The sequence below is a fragment of the Rhamphochromis sp. 'chilingali' genome, assembly GCF_963969265.1.
Source record: "Rhamphochromis sp. 'chilingali' genome assembly, chromosome: 16".
NCBI lineage: Eukaryota > Metazoa > Chordata > Actinopteri > Cichliformes > Cichlidae > Rhamphochromis > Rhamphochromis sp. 'chilingali'.
The window spans coordinates 5,049,698-5,073,289 of NC_137943.1; the positions used below are offsets into that span (position 1 = coordinate 5,049,698).

Sequence of the window (23,592 nt, forward strand, 5' to 3'; positions counted from 1 at the left end):
GCTGTCAAGCCCCAAAGAGTCAAAAGAAAGACAAACAAAGCCACGGCTTAGATGGTTGTGTGTGTCTCAAAGTCTGGATAGGAAAGAATAACACGAAGCAATTCGCTTATTTTCTTATAATCTCTCCATTAATAGTGAAGACCTTTGGGCTGTGTTAGATCAGGGTCAGCTTTCACCTAAACCACTGACAGCACAAGAAGGTGTGCTTCATTCAGTCTCTACTGTCCTGCTGCAGAAGCATAATGAACGGTAAGCCTGTCAAAGATTCAAATAGGAATACATTTGCTGTAAAATGTGCTCTTATTTTCTTAGACATACTCTAGTTTCTTTTTTGTGTGTGTTTATATGGTTTATTTCCATCTATATTTGGATTTAATGTGATACATTTTCTCTGAAAGTAGCACAGTGAAAATTGATGATGTCTTTTAAAGAATAATTCTTATTAGTTGTTTTGTTTTACAGCGTTAAAATATCCGTATATCACAGTGAGAGATTGTAAGCAAACCTGAGATATGTCCAACAGTTGTTTAGTGCATTAGACACGAGGCTTCTTTAACCAATGTTGTTTAGTTACAGCCTGGTCTAAATCATCAGGATATTATGTTACAACAATTATACTCAACTAATTACACTGTTTTTATATTTGACCAGATTATAATGTGTTACAAAAAACACACACAGAGATATAAAGTTAAAAATGCACATCATAAATATAGTAAATAATTTACTCTTGAATTTGTTTGTTTCATTGTTCTGCACGTAGAGATTCTAATACTGTCCTCCTCTGGTTTTAGGGAAGATTTTAATCATATTTATTCAATCATTTTCTGCTATTCAATCACATTGTTGGAGTATTTTAAACTGAGAGTATTTTCTTTCTCTCTCCTTTTACTTAGTGAAAGTAACTATTTCTAGCACTGCCTCCACACTCACCAATGGTCCTTGTGTATATAGTAGCATAAGATAACAAGTGGTATTGTGCTGATGGCAAAGAACTCATCACGTTACAGTTATTTCATTGAACACGTGTCACATTATGAAGTCTCTTCACTAAAAAAACTTTGCAGCTAATTTTAAGACATCAGGATCAGTGGTATGGGACAAGACTGAGTAAGAGACATACAAGCACTTTTACTTTGAAAATTACACTTTATTGTGGAAATAATTTTTAGGCTTCATTCTGTTTAGCAACCATAAAATTACCATTATTCCTCCCTCAGATTTATTATAAAAAAACAACTTCTGACACAGCATTTTTTAGACCATTGCAAGTAAATTTAAGCTGAATACAGACTCTCATTATAGCTTTTCTATTTCTTTCCTAAACATATTTTTGTCTACTTTGATTACTGCAGCTCGATAAATCTCAAAAACTTGCTGGATTGAGTTTTAAAGGCTTCACACAGAATGAAATCTGCATTTGCAGAAATCTATTTCTGTGGCATATGCTGTATGAAATGATTGTAAATAGGGTGGAAAATATTTTCAGAATACCCACTAACAGTTAATAAAACCTTGCAGATTTGCAGCTGCAACTGTGAATGAATATCAGAAAACAGCACAGAATTCAACACAAGGTGGCAGAAGTTACCCACCTAACATCACACCCCAAACATGATCCTGTGTAAAAAATATAGTGATTAGTAAACTGATTAGCTTCACATGTTGTTAATGTGGTAACACCTTACACTTAATATCAGTTTGTCCTTGAATTCTTTGGTACTTTATAGAATTTTTATACCTTCAAAAACATTGGTATTTTGTCAGTGATGAACACGTGAAATGTAAGTTTTATATGTTATTATTGACGACTTTATGTGGTGCTACTTAAAAATGAATAAGCACACATTAATTTGAATGCACTTTGCTTTATTCTACAGTTACTTTGGAGACAAAGGAGAACCAATAGAGAAGATCCCAAAGGTCTTAGGTGGCCGTCTGTGAGTTTCACTCCTCATCTAGCCCTTTCTGTGATGAAGAATGATAAGAAAGCAAACAATGAGAGACAGATTAGTGACTGAGGACTAACAACACTCAAATGTGTCGGACAATAAGTACACCAGTAGTTGCTGCCTTAAAACTAATATTCCCATCGATCCATCCATTCGCTTCCGCTTATCCTGTATCAAGGTCGTGGGGGGCTGGAGCCCACCCCAGCTGTCTCATGGTGAGAGGCGAGGTACACTGGTACAGGTTGCCAGTCTGTCACAGAGCTAACACATAGACACAGACGACCATTCACACTTACATTCACTCCCGCATTCACACCTATGGGTAATTTAGAGTTTCCAATTAACCTGCCCCACTAACTGCATGTCTTTGGATGGTGGGAGGAAGCCAGAGAACCGGGAGAGAACCCACGCAAGCACAGGGAGAACATGCAAACTCCACACAGAAAGACACCGGCGTGATGGTGGAATTAAACTCAGGACCTTCTTGCTGTGAGGCAACAGTGCTAACCACTGTTATATTAAAATACATATTAGCTGAATAGAAAAGACTTTTAGTCACTGAGAAGCATAGGCTTCCATAGTTGAGTGTAGCTGATGAGCGTCTCTACTTATCATTTCATTCTATACTAATATTTATAACCTGCCTAGCTAAAAAGTTACAGCTAAGCCAAAAATGTGTTTTTATCTCTACTTTTATCGTAGATATCATTTTACTCAAAAGACATTTATTTTATTTTCATGTTTAAATTCTAAATACCAGCAATGATCTTACATTCAACAAATTCACTGAAAATACTGCAAGTAGCAACAACAGTGAGAGCTGGGCTTAAAATTCAGTTATGACACTGATGAAGATTAAGTATTGCTTTGTCTGCCGATGTTCTTGAGTTTGGGATATTTGGGGCACTTTTGGGAAATTTGTAAAATCCTCCACCCGTCAAATACATCTTAACCTTCCTTATTCTGTTATTCTTTGTTATATAATATTATACATTATATATAATAGTCCTCAATTCATCATATCAGTGTCTACCTCAAGAAGAATTTATTGTTTTGACATTTAAACTGATATTTTATTAAACTATTCTAATCTACAAGATTAATATTTCGATTTCAGAATATTATTGATTTTTTTTCAAGAATGTATTCTCTGCAAATGAAAATGGTCAATGTTATTAAATCATAGGGGTGGGGGGGAAATCGATACTGTGTAGTATCGTGATATTTTGTTTGCTAATAATGTATCGATACAGGGACAGCAGAAATCGATATTTTGTTACAAAAATAGGTTTTTGTGCTCTGACTTCAGAGCATGTTGATCCTTTTTCTGAGCAAGAATCCTGACATTCCTTCACTGTCCAAATGTGTTTAAGTTTTTTTTGGCAGCAATAAACATGACAGTTTACTTATTTTAATTTAAGACATGTTTTATTTTAATTAAGTTTAAAACTTTTTTATTTAATGTAAAATTATATTTTGTTTTAATTTACTTTCAAATTCTTCAGTTGCTGAATGGGCTGCATAGTTTTCATAAATTGCATAGTTCAGAATAGCTATAATTGTACCAGATGGTTGCATTCAGTTAAGTTGGACTAGACTGTAATACAAACCGTTCAGTTTGTCAACAATAAAACTGACTGAAATGATAGAAAGACTGAGTGCGAGACTTTGATATTAGATAAAATGAATATTGATAAAGTTTACCTTTATGTACCGAATCTGAATATCGCAAAATATTTTTAAAAATTGCAATAATATCGTATCGTGCGTTAAGTATTGTGATAATATCGTATCGTGGGATGTATGGTGATTCCCACCTCTATTAAATCACACTGCAAAATCTAACCAATAAGGCAAAGCTTGAGAATAAATAAGTAAAATAAGCAAATAACATAAATCAGCAGGACTCTCTATGATGACATCACAACATTGATCGCTGTCCAGTGCACTGATATCAGAGAATAACAACCACTTGGCAAAAACAACATCAGAGCGTGGGTCAGGATTCTGTTATTGCATCATGTCGGCTTGGACAAAATCAACACGAATGTTTCATGAGACCAGAAATGTAGCTGAAAAATCTTGAAAAGCTTGTCCACATTTAAGGCTCAAGGCGTGTCTTTAACTCACTGAGTTAGCTAATTCCAAATCTGAATTATGATGCTATAACTGGAAATTTAGACGTTTTTGTTTGTTTAGTTGTTGTTGTTTTTTTAATTTGTTGTTTTTTAAGAAGGTAGAAATATGGCTAAGTAAAGCAACACAGACAATATGTTAGCAAGCTTCATTCACTGCATAAGAGGACAAATTAGTATCTGTCCAAAAGCTGGAAATATATAAACACACAAATTAATCACGAGGTCTTTAAAAAGAACTATACATATATTTAGTGGATGGCAGGAGATAGCTTAAAGCTGTTTGTTACATCCAACCTCTGCCCTTTTTATGACTCATATCTGTTATATTTTTTATTTTTTAGCCTCGTAAAAAACAAACATGTAAAACTACATATTTTTAGTGAAAACTGTCACCTGAATGAGACCAATGAAGAAGGCTTCTGTGAGATGATAAAATAATAATAATACTAATAAAATAAACTTGCACCACTAACCAACCTCTAATGTAAATGCCACTAAAACAAACCATACAACTCAAAATAAATGGATTTTTAAAGCATCGCTTCGAATGTGTTTATTGTGTCCTTTTTTAATGAGCCATTTTACAAATTGCAGAATAAAAACAACTTGAAATTAATCGTGTTGAACTGATAATGACGCGGTGAGTTATCATGAACATCATAACAGGGGTTGAAAACTAGAGAAGCCGCTTACCTTAGAGCCCACGTCACGACTCTTGGCACGCAGCTTGTTGACCTGAGACTCAGCAATATCAGCTCTCTCTTCAGCCTCGTCCAGCTCGTGCTGCAGTTTACGGAACTTGCTCAGGTGAGTATTGGCCTGCTCTTCCTACAGGATTAAAAAACAACACAGTCCACAATATTAAGAGGCATGGGGGAGTCGACGTTTCTTGAAGCCACACATCGTAAAATAAAAGGTGTCGGCACAGATGTAGCCAAAATGTTTGTGTTGCAGCAAAAATATGATATGGTATGTATCGAACAGCTATGTTTAAAACTGCAAAAACTTAAAGTATATGTATGGGAAGGAATATTTAGGTTAAAAGAAAGAGGAAAAATCAAAGTTAGAGACAACTTTGTTAGGAATAAACTCACAGCCTCCTCTGCAGCTCTCTTGTAGGCTTTGACTTTGAGCTGGAGTTTGTCAACCAGATCCTGCAGACGCAGAATATTCTTGCGGTCCTCCTCAGTCTGAGTAAGCCATGGAGACAGATGAGAGAAAATAATGAACCTTTGTAATATTTCCGAAAACTCTGTGGGAATTATTTTGTTAATCTGTGTATAAAGGGGCAGGATAAGAGGACTCCTATGACTGAAAATGTATGTTTGCCTAAGATAAAGCAGCACGTCTAATATTTTATGTGAAGTAACAGGAACACAGACCCCTTTACTCATATCACACAACTATACATTAAATGTGCTATTAACTTCCTGTTGCTGAAACTGAAACACAGTAAAGGTAAAAATGTGAAGATATTAAATTCTTTAATAAGAGTCACACCCTGGACTTGCTGCTGACGTTAAGGAAACTTGAATCAATGTCCAAAATTAACTATAGCAGGTTTTCATTTGTGTAGATTTCACAATAATAATAATTGATTTGAGAAATTACTGACTGAGTCAATTATCTTAAAGTATATGAATATATATGAATATTAATTATTTAAGTACTCAAAATGTCTAAAAAAAAAGACCTGGTATGTGAGCTCCTTAATGCGTCGCTCGTATTTACGGATTCCCTTCACTGCCTCGCTGCTTTTCTTCTGCTCCGACTCCACCTCATTCTCAAGCTCCCTCACCTGAAAAGATGCAAAAATCATTTTCTACAAAGACTCTGGTCCACCACAAATTTTAAAGCTGCTTACATTAAGTATAAACATTTATTACAATTTTAGTAAAAACACATCAACTAAAAGACAGTAAACTAAATTAAGTTAAAAAAAATACCTGTGATTTTTCACATTTGTGTACTTGTGATTCTTACCCTGGCCTCGAGCTTCTGCACCTGCTTCTTGCCTCCCTTCATGGCGATCTGCTCAGCTTCATCCAGGCGGTGCTGCAGGTCTTTGATGGTTTGCTCCATGTTCTTCTTCATTCGCTCCAGATGAGCGCTGGTGTCCTGCTCCTTCTTCAGCTCCTCTGCCATCATGGCAGCATCAGTGATGGCCTTCTTGGCCTTCTCCTCTGCATTCCTGCACTCCTGCACTGCCTCCTCCACTTCAGTTTGAAGCTGGGATGTATCAGCCTCCAGCTTCTTCTTTTGGTTTATCAGGCCGGTGTTCTGTATATTATTAAGGTATGCAATGCAAGAATATGAGAAAAAGTGTCCATCTGCACTTTAGAAAAAGTATTCATACATCTGCATGGTTGCAGTAAACAGAACTCACCTGTGAGTGCAGTAGCTGCACTCGCTCACTGACATCCAGCAGCTCTTGCTCTGCAAGTTTGCGGCTTCTCTCTGTTTGCTCCAGAGCTGCTCTCAGCTCCTCCAGTTCAGCCTGAAGAAGGTTGTTGCGTCGCTCAACAATGGCAATGTTCTCTTTAAGGTCATCATTGGCCCGAACAGAGTCATCCAGCTGAATTTGGCAATCCTAGATGAGATAACATTATTCACATTAAAATTTATACCCAGTTTGAATGTAAAACATCTGAAAATTCTTTCACTTTTTTTAGTTTACCTTCATATGTGCATGGACGGCCTTAAGCTGTTTCTGGGCCTCGGCTGCCTGCCTGTTGGCCTGGCTTAGCTGGATCTCCATTTCATTCAGGTCTCCTTCCATTTTCTTCTTCAGCCGCAGAGCCTCATTCCTGCTGCGACACTCAGCTTCAAGAGAGCTCTGCAGGGTGTCGATGGTCCTCTGCAGGTTTCTTTTGCACTGCTCCATCTCTTCATCCTTCTCGGCCAGTTTGCGTTCAATATCAGCTTTAATTTGATTGAACTCAAGCTGGGCTCTTAGAATCTTACCCTCTTCATGCTCAAGAGAGGCCTAGTGGGCAAGAAGTTGCAGAATTACACATAATGGCAGTTAGTTTTACTTAAAAATGTCTTATTAATTATTCGGAGCGTGTACCTCAGCTTCCTCGAGAGCAGACTGAATCTCACTCTTCTCCTGTTCCAGTTGTTTCCGTAACTTTTCCAGTTCATGGATACTTTTGCCACTCTCACCAAGTTGCTCAGTGATGTCAGAAATCTCCTCTATGGGATGTCAAACACTGCGATTAGGATGACTTTAAAGTTTAATGCTGTGTCTACAGATCTTGTGCACAAACACCACCAGCAGACCCTACCCTGTAAATTCTTGTTCTCTCTCTTCATGGTCTCCAGATGATCCAGAGCTTCCTCATATGAGTTCTTCAGTTTGAAAAGCTCAGTGCTCAGAGCCCTTGCTTCCTTTTGGGAGCTCTCCAGCTCGCACTGAGACTCCTCATACTTCTGCTTCCACTCAGAAAGAACCTGCAGTGTAACAAAGGCCAACAATAAGTCTGTGTTTGCCAGATTGATTATTCCAATGGACTTATTCCAATATTAGAAATAGTGCTGAAGGAAAGACAGCATTTATAACATTCACATTCACTCTTAACAATTGTGCTCAGAAGGGGGCAGCCTGTTGTGGATTTTTAAAACTACCACACGCTGCATGTGTGTTTATATTCTGCTTAAATAACCCCTGTGGGTGCTGAGATTGTTTCTAGTGTAAGGCTTTAGAAGCCACCTTGCATATTGATACTTTTGTCACAAACACTTCAGTGTGTTTCACCTTGTCAAAGTTTCTTTGTTTCTTGTCCAGAGCAGCAGCAGCAGCATTAGACCTCTCTACATCCACCATGAGATCTTCAATCTCATTCTGCAGCCTGTGTTTGGTCTTCTCCAGAGAGGAACATTTAGCATTCACTGCTTCAACAGCCTCCTCAGCCTCCTGCAGACGCTGAGCCAGCTTTTTCCTTAAGAAATCATCATTCAGAGCTGTTTAATTAAAATGCAGCTGTGTGGTGGATAACTAAACTGTGAATTCAACTGCTACAAGTAGCTGCTTGGTCATCCAACAGACAAACTTTTTGTTCGTCTTACATTTTAGTAGGAACATAATACAAACAAAAAGCTGATCTGATAGACGAACGGTAAAGTTTCTTTAGGATAATAAACCATCTATTTAAATTTCAGACTCTTACTTGGCCTCTTCTAGTTCTTCGGTCCTCTGGATGGCATCAGTTTCATACTTTGCCCTCCACTGAGCCACCTCAGTGTTGGCTTTGGACATGCCACGCTGTAGTTCAGCTTTAGCCTCCTGCTCCTCCTCATACTGCTCCCTGAGCAGGTCACAGTCATGGCGAGCAGACTGCACTGCATGGGCCAGAGCACTTTTTGCCTGTTAAAAGAAAGTTATATGAAGAGGTGACACTTTTTAGGAAATAACCGTCTGGTGCTGTCAGCCGGCAGCACCAGACGGCACCAGTGAAACTTTATTTCACCTTGGTCTCCTCTTCCAGTTGTCTCTTTAGATCCTCAATCTGCTGAGTGTAGGACATTTTCCCTCTTGTGAGTTGAGACACCAAGGAATCCTTATCCTCCAGCTGCCTCGAGAGCTCACCTAATGTTATGGTAAATGTAGATTGTTATTGTTAAGACCCAAAGAACACAAAAATCCTTGTCTGATTTCAGAATAACAATTGAGTTTTTCAGGTTTAAACACTTTTATACAAAATTGAAGTGGATAGTGTTTTCTATCATACAAACCAAGTACATGTAGGTTGTAGTAAAGGAAAAATATACCATTTTCTGTTTGAAGTTTTGCTTTCTGCATGTTGAAGTCACTGATGCAGCGCTGAGCCTCTTCAAACTTTGTCTTGTACTCATTCATTTGATCTTCCAGAGTCCTGCATGCTTTCTCTAGATTAGTCTGAAATTCAACACAAATGTTCAATATGCATGTATTAAATCTATGTCAACATGGCTATGTTAACATTGGAGAAAAAAAATTACCAAATAATGTGATTTTAGCACACCTTTGTCTTCACAATATGTTCCATATTGGAGACCACATCATCCAGCTCCAGTCTGAGCTCACTCTTCTCCTTCTCCAGTTTCTGCTTGACTCTCTGCAGGTTGTCAATCTGCTCTCCCAGCTCAGCAACACTGTCGGCTTGTTTCTTCCTGAGTGTGGCAGTAGTGGCTTCGTGGTGCAGAGTGGCCTCTTCGAGGTCTCTGCGCAGTTTCTGGAACTCGGCCTCCCTCTTCTTGTTCATCTCAATCTGGGCAGCTGTGGCTCCTCCAGCCTCCTCCAACCTCTCACTGATCTCCTCCAGCTCTCTGGCCAGGTCAGCTCTCTGCTTCTCCACCTTGGCTCGAGCAGCTCTCTCTGCTTCTAGCTCTTCCTCCAGCTCCTCAATACGGGCCTAGATCACAGCCAAAATCACTGTTAAAGACTTTCTCACTAATAAGTGTTAAACTAGTTTTGATAGCATCACATATTAGTAAGTCATTACCTGAAGCTCTTTCAGTTTCTTTTGAAGCTGAATGGCAATGGCCTGCTCATCTTCAATTTTATTATTAAGCTGGCTGAGCTCAAAGTCCTTCCTGTGGGGAAGAAGGAAGGGCCACTTATAGCACTACTTATATAGCTTTACTTAATTTGTTTGGAACTTTTAGGATGTGAACGTGCTTACTTTTTCAAATGCTCCTCAAGTTGTTGCTTGTCATTCTCAAGGTCCATGAGACTCTCTTGGGTCAGTTTCAGGTCTCCTTCCAGCTTTCGCTTTGCTCTTTCAAGATCCATCCTAATCTTCTTTTCTTGTTCCAGAGAACCCTCAAGCTGAATGTTATTAGAAAGAAGCAAACTAATGTCTCCATAATACAAAGGAAAATGGTTCACCAATCAAAAAGTTAAGCTAAAGTGGATAAGTTCATTATAATTCTTACATCATCCACTTGCTGCTCCAGCTTAGCCTTGGCCTTGGTCAGAGTGTTGACTTTGTCTTCCTCACTCTGCAGGTCATCCAGAGTTTGCTGATGAGCTTCCTGTAAAGCTTTCTTTTCCTTGGTCAGCTTGGCAATGATCTCATCTAAAGCAGCCATCTCTTCAACAAGGTTCTTGACCTGTTGCAGGTAAATGATGGTATTACAAATTCTGTGCACAGCTTAGACACATGACTCTTTTTCATACCCTTGTTGTCAGAAATAGAAATATCAAATTAGTCATACCTTGTTCTCAGTGGCATGCTTCTCTTTCTCCACTTTAGCTAGAGTTAACTCTAAGTCATCGATGTCTTTCTTCAGCTCGGAGCACTCGTCCTCCAGCTTCCTCTTCTTAGCAGTCAGTTCTGCATTCATCTCCTCCTCATCCTCCAGCCTCTCAGAGAGCTCTTTGGCTTTTGCTTCCATCTGAATTTTGTGTTTGATCAGCCCCTCACATCTTTCCTCGGCATCTGCAAGATTATCTTGCTCCTAATATTTGATGATATTCATTAGCGTATAAGATACAATATCCCTGGTTGAGTGTATAAGGAATATTGTGATTAGACTTACAGCCTGAACTTGGAGCTGCAGGTCATTCTTCTCTTGGAGAAGAGTCACCATTTTCTCCTCTAGTTCCTTTCTTCGAGCTTCAGATTTTGCATAAGCTTCTTTGAGTTTTAGGAATTCTTCCTTCATGTTGGCCATCTCCTTTTCTGCCTCAGCAGATCTCAGCAGAGGTTTGATCTTGAAGAAAAGCTTCATCCAGGGCCAATTCTTAACCCCCATGAAGGCACGTATGTTCCACTGGATCACAAGAAGTGCATCCCTGTCAAAGATCAACCATTAGTACAACCATACTCATTATGATCAATAACAGTTTTTTTTGCTCCTTTCAGCTTATTTATATTTAAGTCTGTCTGACCTCCTTTCAACAATCTTCTGGAATTCCACTCTTGCGAGCAGACCTCTTGATCGAGCCTGGATTCCCGTGATTATGAGGGATAAACGGTCATCTCTCATCTCTTCAAGTTGGCCAAGAAGACCAGCTTTAAAGAATACCTTTAAGAAACACGAATGACATTAATATATTAGTGTTGAAGAGTTGAATTACTTTTACTTTTTACCAGATATTTCAAAATCTATCAGATAGATAGATAGATGTGTTTCTGACTTTTTTGATACCTTAGTGTGACCAAACTTATACTGGTTGTGATCAATATCCAAAGACCCAAGAAGTTTCTCTGCTCCTTTCTTGCTGTCGATGAACTGGCCCTCAGGGATAGCAGCAGGATTCAGGATGCGATATCTGTAAAATCACAGGTGTAAGTGTCTAGGAGCTTAGTATTACAATTTTTGAAGGAATTGTATAATATGTGATCCTTTTCTTCTTTAAATAAACATCAGTTAACCCAAAAGCTCGTCATAGACACCTCAGCTTCACTACTGGAACTTCAACATTATGCACTCCATACTGTATATAAATGCCACTTGTTTTGCACATATTCAACTCTGTATATTTTATTATTATTATTATTATTATTATTATTATTATTTTATTTTATTTTTTTACTATTTAATTTGTAAAAATGTGTATACACACACACACACACACACACACACACACACACACACACACACGTAGGAAAATATTTAGTATACACATCCAGAAATGCATACACTATTATATATTGTACATATATTTATTAGTTTCAGGTTGGCCATTCTTGTATTTTGCTCGTTTGTGTTGTTGTGTTTGCACATCTCTGTTGCTTGTGGGGCTCGCACACAAGAATTTCACTCGCATGTGCTGTGCCAGTGTGCCTGCACATGTGATGTGACAATAAAAAGTGATTTGATTTGATTTGAAGCTCTTTGAGATTAAAATCTCTCTTTGAAGAGACACATGACCAAGAAGTGGAATGTAATACCTCTGCTTGAAATCTCCATAGAGGATCCTGTTGGGGAAACCCTTTCTGCAGATCCTGATGCCTTCCAGCACACCGTTACAGCGCAGCTGGTGCATCACCAGAGGGTTCTCCATGGCCCCTGGAGTCTTGGTCTCGTTGGGGATGATGCAGCGTACAAAGTGAGGGTGAGTTGACCTCAAGTTGGTCATCAGCTTGTTCAGGTTCTCCTGATAGCACATCATAGAGAAAAGAATTGCCATTGTCCTTCAAAATACATTACAATTCAAAATGACTTTTAAGGTCCTAAATTCAGGAATAATGTTTCTATTAACCAATCTATAACATGTACAGTTATACTGATATTACCCTGTGCAAAGCTGATACAGTTTGGAAGGAAGAACCTTTCTTCTTGGTTCCACCTTTGCCCTTCCCACCAGATTCAGCTGTAAGATACAGTTGTTATTTGTGGGAAAGTGGGCAGGGGAAGGTTGGGCTAGTAGCTTATTACATGATGCTTTAATAATCACTTGTAAACTAAGATGCTAGTAATTTTTTAAAACCTACCCGAGTCAGCTCCTGCATAATTTGCAAAGAGAGTTGCAAGAAGTTTGACGGTCGACTTTTGGTACAATGCCACAACAGTCTCATTCAGAGGATCCTTGTTCTTCACCAACCAGTTGTTGATATTATAATCAACAGTTCCAGCGTAGTGAACCAGGGCAAAGTGAGCCTCTGGTTTTCCTTTGACAACTCTGGGCTTCTGGAAGTTGCTGGATTTTCCCAGGTGGTTGTCATAGAGCTTAGCTTTAAAGGTGGCATCACTGGCTTTGGGGAACATGCACTCCTCTTCAAGGATGGACATGATACCCATGGGCTAAAGGACAGAAAGTATAAGTGTTTGTTAAAGACTATATTTGTATTAGTTTTAGCTGAACATGTAATTGTACAGTGTTTCACCTTTTCAATCAGGTCGATACAGGCCTGCAGATCCATGCCAAAGTCAATGAAAGTCCATTCAATGCCCTCTTTCTTGTACTCTTCCTGCTCCAGTACAAACATGTGGTGGTTGAAAAACTGTTGCAGTTTTTCGTTGGTGAAGTTGATGCACAGCTGCTCAAAGGTGTTGAACTGTAAATAAAGTGACAACAGTATACTTGTTGTTATTACTAGTGTTTGTCCTGTCTGTGTTATTTCTTTTGTTGTTGTTGTTGTTGTTGAATTGAGGATTCTTACATCAAAGATCTCAAATCCAGCAATGTCAAGCACACCAATGAAGTACTGGCGGGGCTGTTTGGTGTCCAGGGACTGGTTAATCCTCACCACCATCCACAGAAACATCTTCTCATACACTGCTTTAGCCAGTGCACCCATAGCATAGTACACCTAATGCAGAAATCCCCCTGTAGCTTTAGAATTTACAGATAAACCCATAATGTAAACCTTATTCAGCTGTTGATCATCTTATTACCTGCTGTACATTTTGTCCTTTGGTGACCCACTCGTTTCCTACTTTGACTCTTGGGTGACAGAGACCTTTGATGAGGTCAGCAGAGTTCAGGCCCATCAGATAAGCGGATTTGTCCGCATCTGAAGAAAAAACATGCAAATTTAATTCTTTCAATGTAAGCATCAGATACAGACACGTTTAACTTTCAGGCTTTGAAAGAGCTCCTCTCACCTTCTGTGCCATCTGCCTCTGCCTGCTCTTCACGCTGCTTGTTCTTGAATTTCATGTTCCCATAGTGCATGATGGCACCAGTCAGCTTGTAAATGCTATTCTTTTCTTCTTGAGTAAAGCCCAGCACATCAAAGGCATCCTAAATTAGAAAAGGGGTGTTTCTTACTTATTTTTACATAGTATCAGAGTGTACAGTGTAGAGTTACAGGGAAGATCCAGGGATAACATGGTATTTGCTCTCTGAGCCTTCAAAATCCTGCATTAAACTCGGACTGTCATCTGACATCAGATATTTAATCCAGTCTGTTCAAGTTGTATTCGCTCACATTTCATGATTCAATGACACTCTGTTATAAATACTCCTAAAAGAAATGTAAAGTTAAAGCTGACATCTGGAGTGAAAATTTTTTGTGTGTTATTTGAATTTACAGCCTGTGAGGTTTAAATGTAGAATACCCAAAGTATTAATTGAACTAATATGACTTAATAGCGGCACAGGTGCAGATTATTGTTGCATTTCTACTCACATCAGTGGCCATTAGCTCTTCAGCATCATTGATTGAGGCTACTGTTGTCTCTCCTTGAGAGATGAAGGCATAATCATAAGGGTTGTTGGTGATGAGCAGCATCTCTGAAAGGAGAACCAAAGTTGGATTTTTCATTTTAGTTCTACAGGAGTGTTGTTGCTGGTTCTCGAAACTCAGGTTTTTATTTACCGAGAAGCTCGGGCTTCCTTTGAGACAAGATCTGATAGAAGATGTGATAATCTCTCTCAGCCTTGAGCTGAAAGGTGACACGGGACTTTTCCAGCAGATCTGTAAACATGTTTGCATTATGTAGATAGCTGATCATTGCGAACATAGAAATAAATTGGATGAAAGCACAGGAAAGGGACTTACATGTCTCTATGTCAGCAGAGGCCAACTTCCCACTGGCTGCAAAGTGAATTCGGATAAATTTACCCTGCAATGTACGAAGGAAAAAAAACATTAAGAGCCTTGGGCAGTGTCAGAATATTACTGTATACCTGGAGTATTTAGGAACCACATTATACTTTCAGAAGTATGACAACTTCACCAAGCTGTGAAACATGGTAACTGCAGGTAGTGACGGAAGTGTAACTAGTAAAGTGATAAAGGTGAGCCGCCCCACATAGATTTCAATCCTGAAAATCTGGGATAAGGGTAACACTCCAAGCATGAGTTTCTTTCTGCCTGATTACTGACTAGTCTAAACTCAAGACAAATAGATACAGTACAAGCCTAAGCATAAAAAAACAATCAAATGAGTTACTGTTATCAACAAAACTTTACAAATCTGGAGGAGTTGTCATTCCTGATGGTTTTGGCATTCCCAAAGGCCTCTAATGCCGGGTTAGCCTGGATGATTTGATCCTCCAGAGTACCCTAAGAAAAAAAAAGCAAAACCTTTATTCAAAACACTTACACTGCAGGAAAAGCTCTACATCCTGTAAATTGAAGATTCAAACCTTCTTCTCAGAGCCTGTATCCTTTTTCCCACTTCCAGCTGCAATGCTGGCAAAGTACTGGATGACTCTCTTGGTGTTGACAGTTTTCCCAGCACCAGATTCTCCACTGAAAACACAAATAGAATGATCAAACAAACAGGACACATTATTCTTCTGGCTGTTCCCTGCACGTCCAGTATATCCACCATCCCTCCTGCGCACATGTTCAAACCATTTTAGTCTCGCCTCTTTAACTTTGTCTCCAAGCTGCTTAGCTTGAGCTGTGCTCATTTCTAATCTCGGCCACCCTGGTCATTCCCAAAGAAAAGCTTCGCATTGTCAACTCTGCCACCTAAAACTATTCACCATACATCATAGCAGGTCCTTTTCATCCATCCTTTTCACTCTTGCTGCAATCCTTCTGTCACAAATCGCCCCTGGCTCTTGTCTCCACCCACCCTGCCTGCACTCTGTTGTTCGCCTCTCCTGTACACAAAAACATTGCTTTGGATGGTTGACCCCAGGTATTTAAATTCATCTGCCTTCGCTATCTCTTCTCCTTGCATGTTCACCTTTCCGCCTGTCTCGCTCTCATTCACCCACACCTCTCCAGACTTTCTTCCAAAGGCTCCCACTTTCACTACAGATGACAGTGTTGCCTACAAACGTTACAGTCAGCCTGTCCCTCACCAAAGCAAGCCAGAATGGACTCAGACCCTATTCCCGTTGCCTCGCCTAGAACTCAAGTAGACAATCCAGTCATCTCTATAATAAGCCACCCTCTCTCACTGTACTTGATTTGTCTATGGCAACAAGTGAAAAGCGCTATATGAGTTCATTAGAATATGTAATACGTATTAACTGTTTTAGAGATATTAGCGACATTTTAAAGCCTTCTTTTGAATTTCTTCCCTATTAAATTAATGAAATGATGCCAACATTAAACCTTTCCAATATACCATACTAAGATCTTCTGTTCAAGGACTTCATTTACATACTAAACTGACAAAGCACCACTTAAGCTAATATTCCTGTGGTTAAGTAGACCATCGAGCATGTCAGCAAAAACTGAAAGGTTTCCAGATGCCACTTAGTACAATTCTCACTGTATGATTTACTGTAATTACCAAGATCAAACATACAGAGTCAAAATGAATGACTTACGTGATGAGAATTGACTGATTTTCTCTGTCTGTAAAAGAGCAGGACATATAAGTATTTTAGGACAACTCTTACTACAAAATCTTATTTTAATTTCAACATGCTTCAACAATGGAAGGTAAATTACCAGTTAGCATGTACTGATAGGCATTGTCAGAGATGGAGAAGATATGAGGAGGAGCTTCACTCCTCTTCTTTCCTCTGTAGGCAACGACCACCTCCTGGTTGTAGACTGGCAGCCACTTGTAGGGATTGACAGTCACACAGAACAACCCAGAGTAGGTCTGATAGTTGGTGAAAAGAGAAGAGCAAAGTGTTAAACACGTAGAATTTGTGGGAGGGCAGTTAGTGTGTTGTGCTGTCAGCTCACGTAGATCATCCACGCTGCGTAACGCTCTTTGAGGTTATACAGCACAGCTGGTTCATGGAGGAAGGTGAACATCGCCATGTCTTCAATTTTATCGAACTTTGGCGGGTTCTGAGGGTGCACATCGCACTCCTTCACTGTGACGGTCTGCAAAAAAGGACACAGTAGGTCTTAATATGGACTTATTTCCAAAATATTGTAGGAAGGAGATCTATCAGTCTAGGATGAATTATGCCAAACAGTTTGAGAGGAAAAGAAGAAAAGCACAAAACGAAGAAAAGCATGTATAACCCAGTTAAGTCGGTTCGGTGAACAGGAGTACACTGGAGGACTGCTGTACCTTTGACAAACATAATTAATTATGGCTATCCACTTTAATGTGACAGTACAAAATTGGCTTGTTAAAAAGGTTGCAAAAGTACCCATTCATTACATAAATGCACTCATGGTTGGACTGGCTCTTGTCTAGTCTTATTGTTGACTCAAAGCTTTATCCGTTTCATGTCTTAGAGTTAACCAGCTAGTCTGGAAGTTCTTAATGCAGATCCTCGCAGCTGCAAGGCTACAGTGTGAACTTGTTGGAGTCTTTTAAATCCACTTTGTATAAGAACCTTAACATTTAAGGAAAAAATAAATATTTTACATATTTTCTTTGTGTGTGTGTGTTTTAGCCAAACAGAGGCTGTAAAATAGTAAATGTCTTATATAACACTTTTCTACTTCAGCATTCAAAGCCTCATTCACCGATTAATACAAGCACTTTTTCTACACCCAAGAAAAATCTAACTTTCACACACATCCATACTCCTGTGAACACATCAGAGAGCAGCTTGGCGTTCAGTATGCCCAAGGATATTTAGGCATGCATACTGGAGACTGGAGCAGCCAGGGACCAAAAGCCAACCTTCCAATTAGTAGATGACCTGCCCTACCTCCTGAGCTACAGCCACTGTATGCTGATATTGCATCTCAAAATATAGAAGAAATTATGTAAAGCTGTACCTTTTACTACTTGGTCCTAAAAATGGTACACATAATTACCTTGAGGTGTCAAAGTTTATCCTAAGTGGAAAAAGGTTGATTGAAATATATTTTTATTGTACTCTTGCTTCTGAGTGTGTTTGACAAAATAAACAAAATTCAGCTGTTGAGCTCAGCTGTGTCATGGAGAAAAAGACTGTTCTGGTTGTATCTATACTACATTTGTTAGAGGAAAAATAAGTTCACACCATTTTGGTCTTAGTTAGGAAACCAGCTGTATGAAGAGCAGCTGTGCCAACAAATCACTCACCTTCCCTTTCTCAGTCTGAGCAGTGACTTTGTCCCCATCACGGCTGGTGATCGAAGCCTTCACATATTCATCACTGGGGTCAGGAACAAAACACTCCTTCTTCATGTCAAACGGGCGAGTCTGGGCCTCCAGACGCTCCCTGTCTGACTTCCTCAGGTAAGGGGCCGCTGCCCCAAATTCTTTCATGGCAGCATCACCCATTTTTCACCTTGTGTATAACAAAAAGGGACAAATTACTTATGCTGCAGATAAAGATTTTTCCTTTCCTAAATTTTTTACATAACGTTATATTTCCATTTTTCTCCAGTGTCCATTTGGACACACGCTTACCTTTATCCTTACTGAGAAGACTGAGGTGTACTGGTCCTGAGGAAAGATATAATGGAAAATGGTGAGACTGGTCTGCAGCACAGATAAGCCTATAGCATCAAGATCTAATTTCTCTGTTTGTGAGCACCCGTCCTCACGCCTTACCTTGAGATAGAACGGTGACCTGTTGGAGTTTCACCATGAGTTCTCCTTATAAGCAAAGCCCCTCTGCCAAATATGGAGGAGGGCTTTAAGGCCCAGGAATGTTTTTGTGTCTGGTTGGGCTGGGAGTTAGTGAAGGGAGGTGGTTAATGAGTGGTGGAGGGTAATATAGAAATCAGCGGGATAGAGTCTTATCAGTGATGGAGTCTCCCAACGAGGCCATATTAGGAGCTCCGTGCATGCAGTGCAGTGATTAATCATAGGTATCCTCAAGCAGCCAGGGGACCACAATTCAATCTTTAAATAGACATGGGGAGGAATTCCTCTGTCATCATCCCTTAAGTGTGCTTGTGTTGCAGGAACAATACATGTCGTACCGAACAGAGGCATCCTCATTTAAGACAGGCAGAACTAGCACAGGGTGAAGAATGTTTAAATGTATTTAAATGATGTGTCAATTACACAGATCCTGCAGGGGTCTAAAAACTCTTACCAAAAATGTATTTTATTAAAACCTTAAGATGTGTATATATTGGGTGGCTGTAGGTCAGGTGGCAGAGCAGGTCAGCCACTAATCAGAAGGTCGGTGGTTCGATCCCAGGCTGCATCCTGGCTGCATGCCAAATATCCTTGGGCAAGATACTAACCCCGTGTTTGCCTACTGGTGGTGGTCGGAGGGCCCGGTGGCGCCTGTGTCCGGCAGCCTCGCCTCTGTCAGTGCGCCCCAGGGCAGCTGTGGCTACAATGTAGCTTGCTATCGCCAGTGTGTGAATGTGTGCGTGAATGGGTGGATGACTGAATGTAGTGTAAAGCGCTTTGGGGTCCTATGGACTAGAAAAGCGCTATACAAATGCAGGCCATTTACCATTTACCATATTCATCATAGGACAGATACTAACAAAAAGCTGTTCTTTCTGCACATCACTGTTATACATGGTGATTAAATAAAATTAGATAAAAAATACAAAGATCAAGAAATCTTTATTAAGGCCCTGCCCACACATACATGAGATTTTCAAAAAAAATTTGTCCTGTCATCAACTTTTCTAGAATATTTTAGACTTTTTGGATGAACTCTTGTACTTGGCGTGCTCTTAGTAGTGCTATTCTTTTTTTTTTTTTTTTAATAAAAAAGGAATTAGAAACCCCCCCCCCCCTGTTTTAAAACCCCCTATGTATGTCTGTGGAAGTGTAGTGTAAGACAAGTAGATGACAACACTGAATTTATCTTTTTTTTTTTTTTGCTAAAATTCAGAGTGGAGTTGATTTAAGTGAGCTATTATGTATCAGTTTTGTTTGTTTGTGTATTCTTTGAATAATTTAATCTGATATGATCAGAAATAAGTGAGTTACAGATTGAAACGTAAGTAAGTCAGCTTGAAACCCAAGGTAGTTGTAGTGTCTAAAACCCAACTATAAACTAGGTGTGAAAAAAATAAAAATAATAATAAGTAGTAATAGTAACTAATAATAATAACTTTAACAATGAAAACTAACTGAAGCAAAATGTTGTACTTACGAAATATAGGTAATTTAGCAATTTAAAACAATTATTGTGTAGTTTGTAGTATCTGCTATAAAACTAGCAAAACAAATATGTGATGCAGCCAGAAGTAGTTTTTATGTTTTATCTATTTTTCTAAAGATTGTGCAAATTTACAAAAACACCCTTAGATAACAATAATTACGAAACCCACCAAAAACAAACGCTAACTGCAATAAAAACTAAAAACTGAAACAACAGTGGAAACAGAAATGAGAAAAAATTTGAAAATAACCCCAAATAAAGCCTTAGTGAAAAATGTGTAACCATGTAATCCCTACTTAGAGCAAAAAAGCATCCTTTGAATATTTTCCCATCCCAAGGATGTTGCTGAAACACAAAAGACGGCGCACAACGTATCTGGGGAGATATTTTAGAGAAGTACGTTATGTATGGTTCTCAATTACTCTAGGAGCTTAGGGAGAGGCATCGTATTGTGTGTAGTTATCACAGAATGAGCTTTGTGGTAACAAAAACAGACATCACATACTGAGTAAGTCGGTCTAAATAAAGAGCATAAGCATTTGAGCTCAACTAGGCAACAAGGGCGGAGTAACACAGACAGAGGTCTGCCACAGGTGACATGCTTGAGATTCCTTGAAAGGCAATGATGACACCACACCAGAGGGCTCAGCATCGCACTGAATCGGTCGTGTTGTGCAAAGGTTACTGTAAAAGGCACCTCCCATTATCAGGCAGCAGCTAGCAAAAGCTGGCCCCATGGTTACAGCCCCGTTTAAATGGCATTGTAACTTTGAGGACAAAGATAACTGTGTGAAATTCCTGCCGAGAATGCGGCACTTTGATCGAGAAGAACAGCCACGGCTTTCAGGGTGCTGCTATTGCTTGCAGCCAGGATCAACTGTAGCAGATGATGGTCTCACACTGATCTCAGTCTCACATAAATCTCCTGAGAGTGACAGATATTATCCCACAGCCTATCAAGTGAGAATGGCCCTGCTTCTTTGTGGAGTCGGAGCTTAACTGCCTTCAACATTGTAGCACGATTTACTTTAGGTCATAATAATGATATGATATGTACAATAACAAAGAAAAAAAGAATGCATTAAAACTCTGTTAAGTATAAGACCTGCTGATATATAGTCCCATTAAATGTCATCTGTATAACTTTAACAATATAATACTGTTTAATAATGTGCAACTTACACACATGCATACATTATGCATAGCACTCATCACAGCCAGCCACTAGCACCAGTAATAACAGCTCCTTGAAAGGTTAAGAGATAAAAGGAGGGTCAACAGCTGCTGACAAGAGCTGAGATTATTTCCATTCTGATAACTTCCCCGGCCCTCTTATTGACAGCTGGCGTCAGCTGGAAGTGAGCGATTCCATGCCCTGCTAAAGAGCAAGTGGAGATAACATCAACCTAAAGGTCAAACGTCACTGAAATATTTCTTTATGTCACAACAAATACACATTGTCACCACATACACTTAATTAAATACAAGGTTGGCCTTGGGCCCAGAGGACGTCCACACGACAGGCAGCTATTGTTACAAACTGTATCAGTGAGTATTATGATTTTTTAAAAGAAAAAAGCCCACTTACATAAAAACAATGTTTTTAATGTGCTTTACTCTGTATTTCACTGTAGAGTATTTATAAAAGTGCTGTGTAAATAAAGTTATCACTGCCATTGTGGATTAGTTTTGCAGTCTGTCTAGATCTGGAACCAGGAATGTTTGGAAGAATTTCAACAATGAAAGATCAGATCAAATTAGAAGATTAAAAAATGAGAAGATTCTATTGAGAACTTCAAGGTACAGTCTAATATATGGCTTCATATGTGGTCTAATTACAGAAGCAGGGAATTGCTGTGTCATTCATGGCTTGTTTTATTCACTCGAGCGTGAGCGCCGATATCTTGTTAATGACACTGATAATCTTCAGCGCATGCTGTGCTGTATGTGGTGTGAGCAGAGGTGTGAATGTGCTTTCATTAGCTCATAGACAAACTTCTGTACCTGTGAGCCCAAACAAGGAGTTAAAGATATGGGATGTAATAAGAGAAGACAAAGGGCTCCCTAAATTTCACACAAAGGGATTCTGGGGCCTCCCTCTCCTCCCTCCTCCTCTCCTGCCTCATATCAATATTTAGTCTCCAGCGGAAACAACAACCACTAAGACCTGACAGCAGCACCAAGGCAAAGCTCTAGACAGGTAAGATTAGCAGTTTCTGTAAATGATAAAAGCAATGGTGCCTCTACACCATTGCAACTATTAGGGATCAGAAACAGCTGCATTTTCAAATATTATGTTCAAGACACTGTAAAAAAAAAATACATTAATTGATTAAAAAGTAAATAAACCAACAGAGTCGAACCTGCTAGATTAAGCATGAAGATCCTGACATGCAGTTTGTATTGCATCCCATTGTGTTTATCTTTCTGTCGATGTTTGCTTGTTAATCCTCTGGAATTCTCCCCAGGCCTTTGGAACAGACAGACCTGGGCAAGGATTCACTGACCAGCTGCAAGTGATTACAGGCAGTATTACAGTAGGTCCAAGTATGAGCACTGGTTTATGTTTGACCTTGAGGTCCAGGCTCTTGGGCTTTCTTGACCTCTATTTTAAATACATGAATTTTGTTTTTTCTCTCGCCTCTTTTATTTATCATCACTATCTCACTATTTAACTTTTCTATTCTTTCCTACTTCTTCACTCGACTTCTAATTTTCCCATTTAGGCCTAGAGCTTGATATATGCCAGTGCTTTGGATTTTACACCATAGCACATGTGTTAGCGTGACATAAAGCTTTCCAGTAAAGAACTACAGACCTACATTACTTGCTTTTAATGCTATTGCAATAGCCAATATTTTGCGAGTGTAGACAACTGCTGTTTCCTTGTTTTCACAGCGCTGACAGAATCTGTTCTGAAGCCTCTCCTTATCGCATTTTATTAAAAGTGATTATTGTTCATGGTGTATTCCCCTCAGCATGGTCTGGTCACTTTCACTATTATAGATTTAACTGAACACTTGTCTGCATTTGTAATTGTACACTGGTGTGCTCTAATCCAGTGTACAATTACAAATGCAGACAACAAAGCTGAGAAGTCGAGATTAACCCATCCCCAACCACACCCAGGTGCTTTCAGCTGTTGGACTGACCCGAAGCAATTCTCCCATTTATCATTTATCATATATCTATCTACAGTAGCTTGTGAAGCCTTGTGGATGGGCCTGTGTCTAGAATCCAACTGGGATGTGTCATGAAACCTAAATGTGTTAACTACCAGCCACTATCCCATACCTGACTCATGGTTTATGTTATAATCTACTTCTAAGATACTTATTTACTGTAAATGCAAGTGAAGGGAGGACACCTTCAAATGTATTTGACATCAATATTTTTTAGCATCTAGAACATTGTAGCTGCATTTTCACCATTAATAGGTATATCTACAATTTTATGTTTTTAACTACCAGTTAATGTACTACTGCATTATATTGCATGTGTTAGAGGTCATTCAAGTCTTGTACAATTTGTCATGAACCCACTTTGAGAAAAACAGAACGAATACAATGTTGTGCAACAGCTTAATGAGATTTTATTAGCACTGCAGGCTGTAAATAGTGATAGTTGAGGGGATCTATAACACACAGCAGACAAAGGGGTTTCTGTTGACTCCAAAGCT

General features: G+C 39.2%; 1 protein-coding gene and 1 long non-coding RNA gene across 2 annotated transcripts in view; one reads left to right on the top strand and one right to left on the bottom strand.

Annotated features, from left to right (window-relative positions):
* Nucleotides 1–4,776, top strand: part of LOC308412696 — a 38,260-nt gene extending 33,484 nt beyond the window's left edge. The window contains exon 7 of the long non-coding RNA XR_013974613.1: nt 1,881–4,776. This is a non-coding gene — a long non-coding RNA (uncharacterized lncRNA). The remainder of the gene's footprint in view (nt 1–1,880) is intronic.
* On the bottom strand, nt 1,066–18,412 carry LOC308412692 (myosin-7-like). The gene is made up of 38 exons (XM_080907218.1): nt 18,245–18,412; nt 17,915–18,122; nt 16,627–16,770; nt 16,384–16,540; nt 16,260–16,287; nt 15,117–15,222; nt 14,941–15,033; nt 14,527–14,590; nt 14,344–14,442; nt 14,155–14,258; nt 13,628–13,766; nt 13,418–13,536; nt 13,183–13,332; nt 12,907–13,077; nt 12,514–12,823; nt 12,316–12,392; nt 11,971–12,176; nt 11,225–11,348; nt 10,965–11,101; nt 10,613–10,868; nt 10,289–10,531; nt 10,007–10,183; nt 9,754–9,899; nt 9,574–9,664; nt 9,094–9,483; nt 8,861–8,987; nt 8,560–8,678; nt 8,260–8,456; nt 7,848–8,031; nt 7,378–7,543; nt 7,161–7,285; nt 6,768–7,076; nt 6,477–6,680; nt 6,074–6,370; nt 5,784–5,888; nt 5,185–5,280; nt 4,784–4,918; nt 1,066–1,968 (listed from the first exon to the last, which is right to left on the bottom strand). The coding sequence occupies exons 2-38, from the start codon at nt 18,113–18,115 to the stop codon at nt 1,948–1,950; spliced, it is 5,817 nt and encodes a 1,938-aa protein (XP_080763344.1). The 5' UTR covers nt 18,116–18,122; nt 18,245–18,412; the 3' UTR covers nt 1,066–1,947.
* Nucleotides 18,413–23,592: the final 5,180 nt, after the last annotated feature.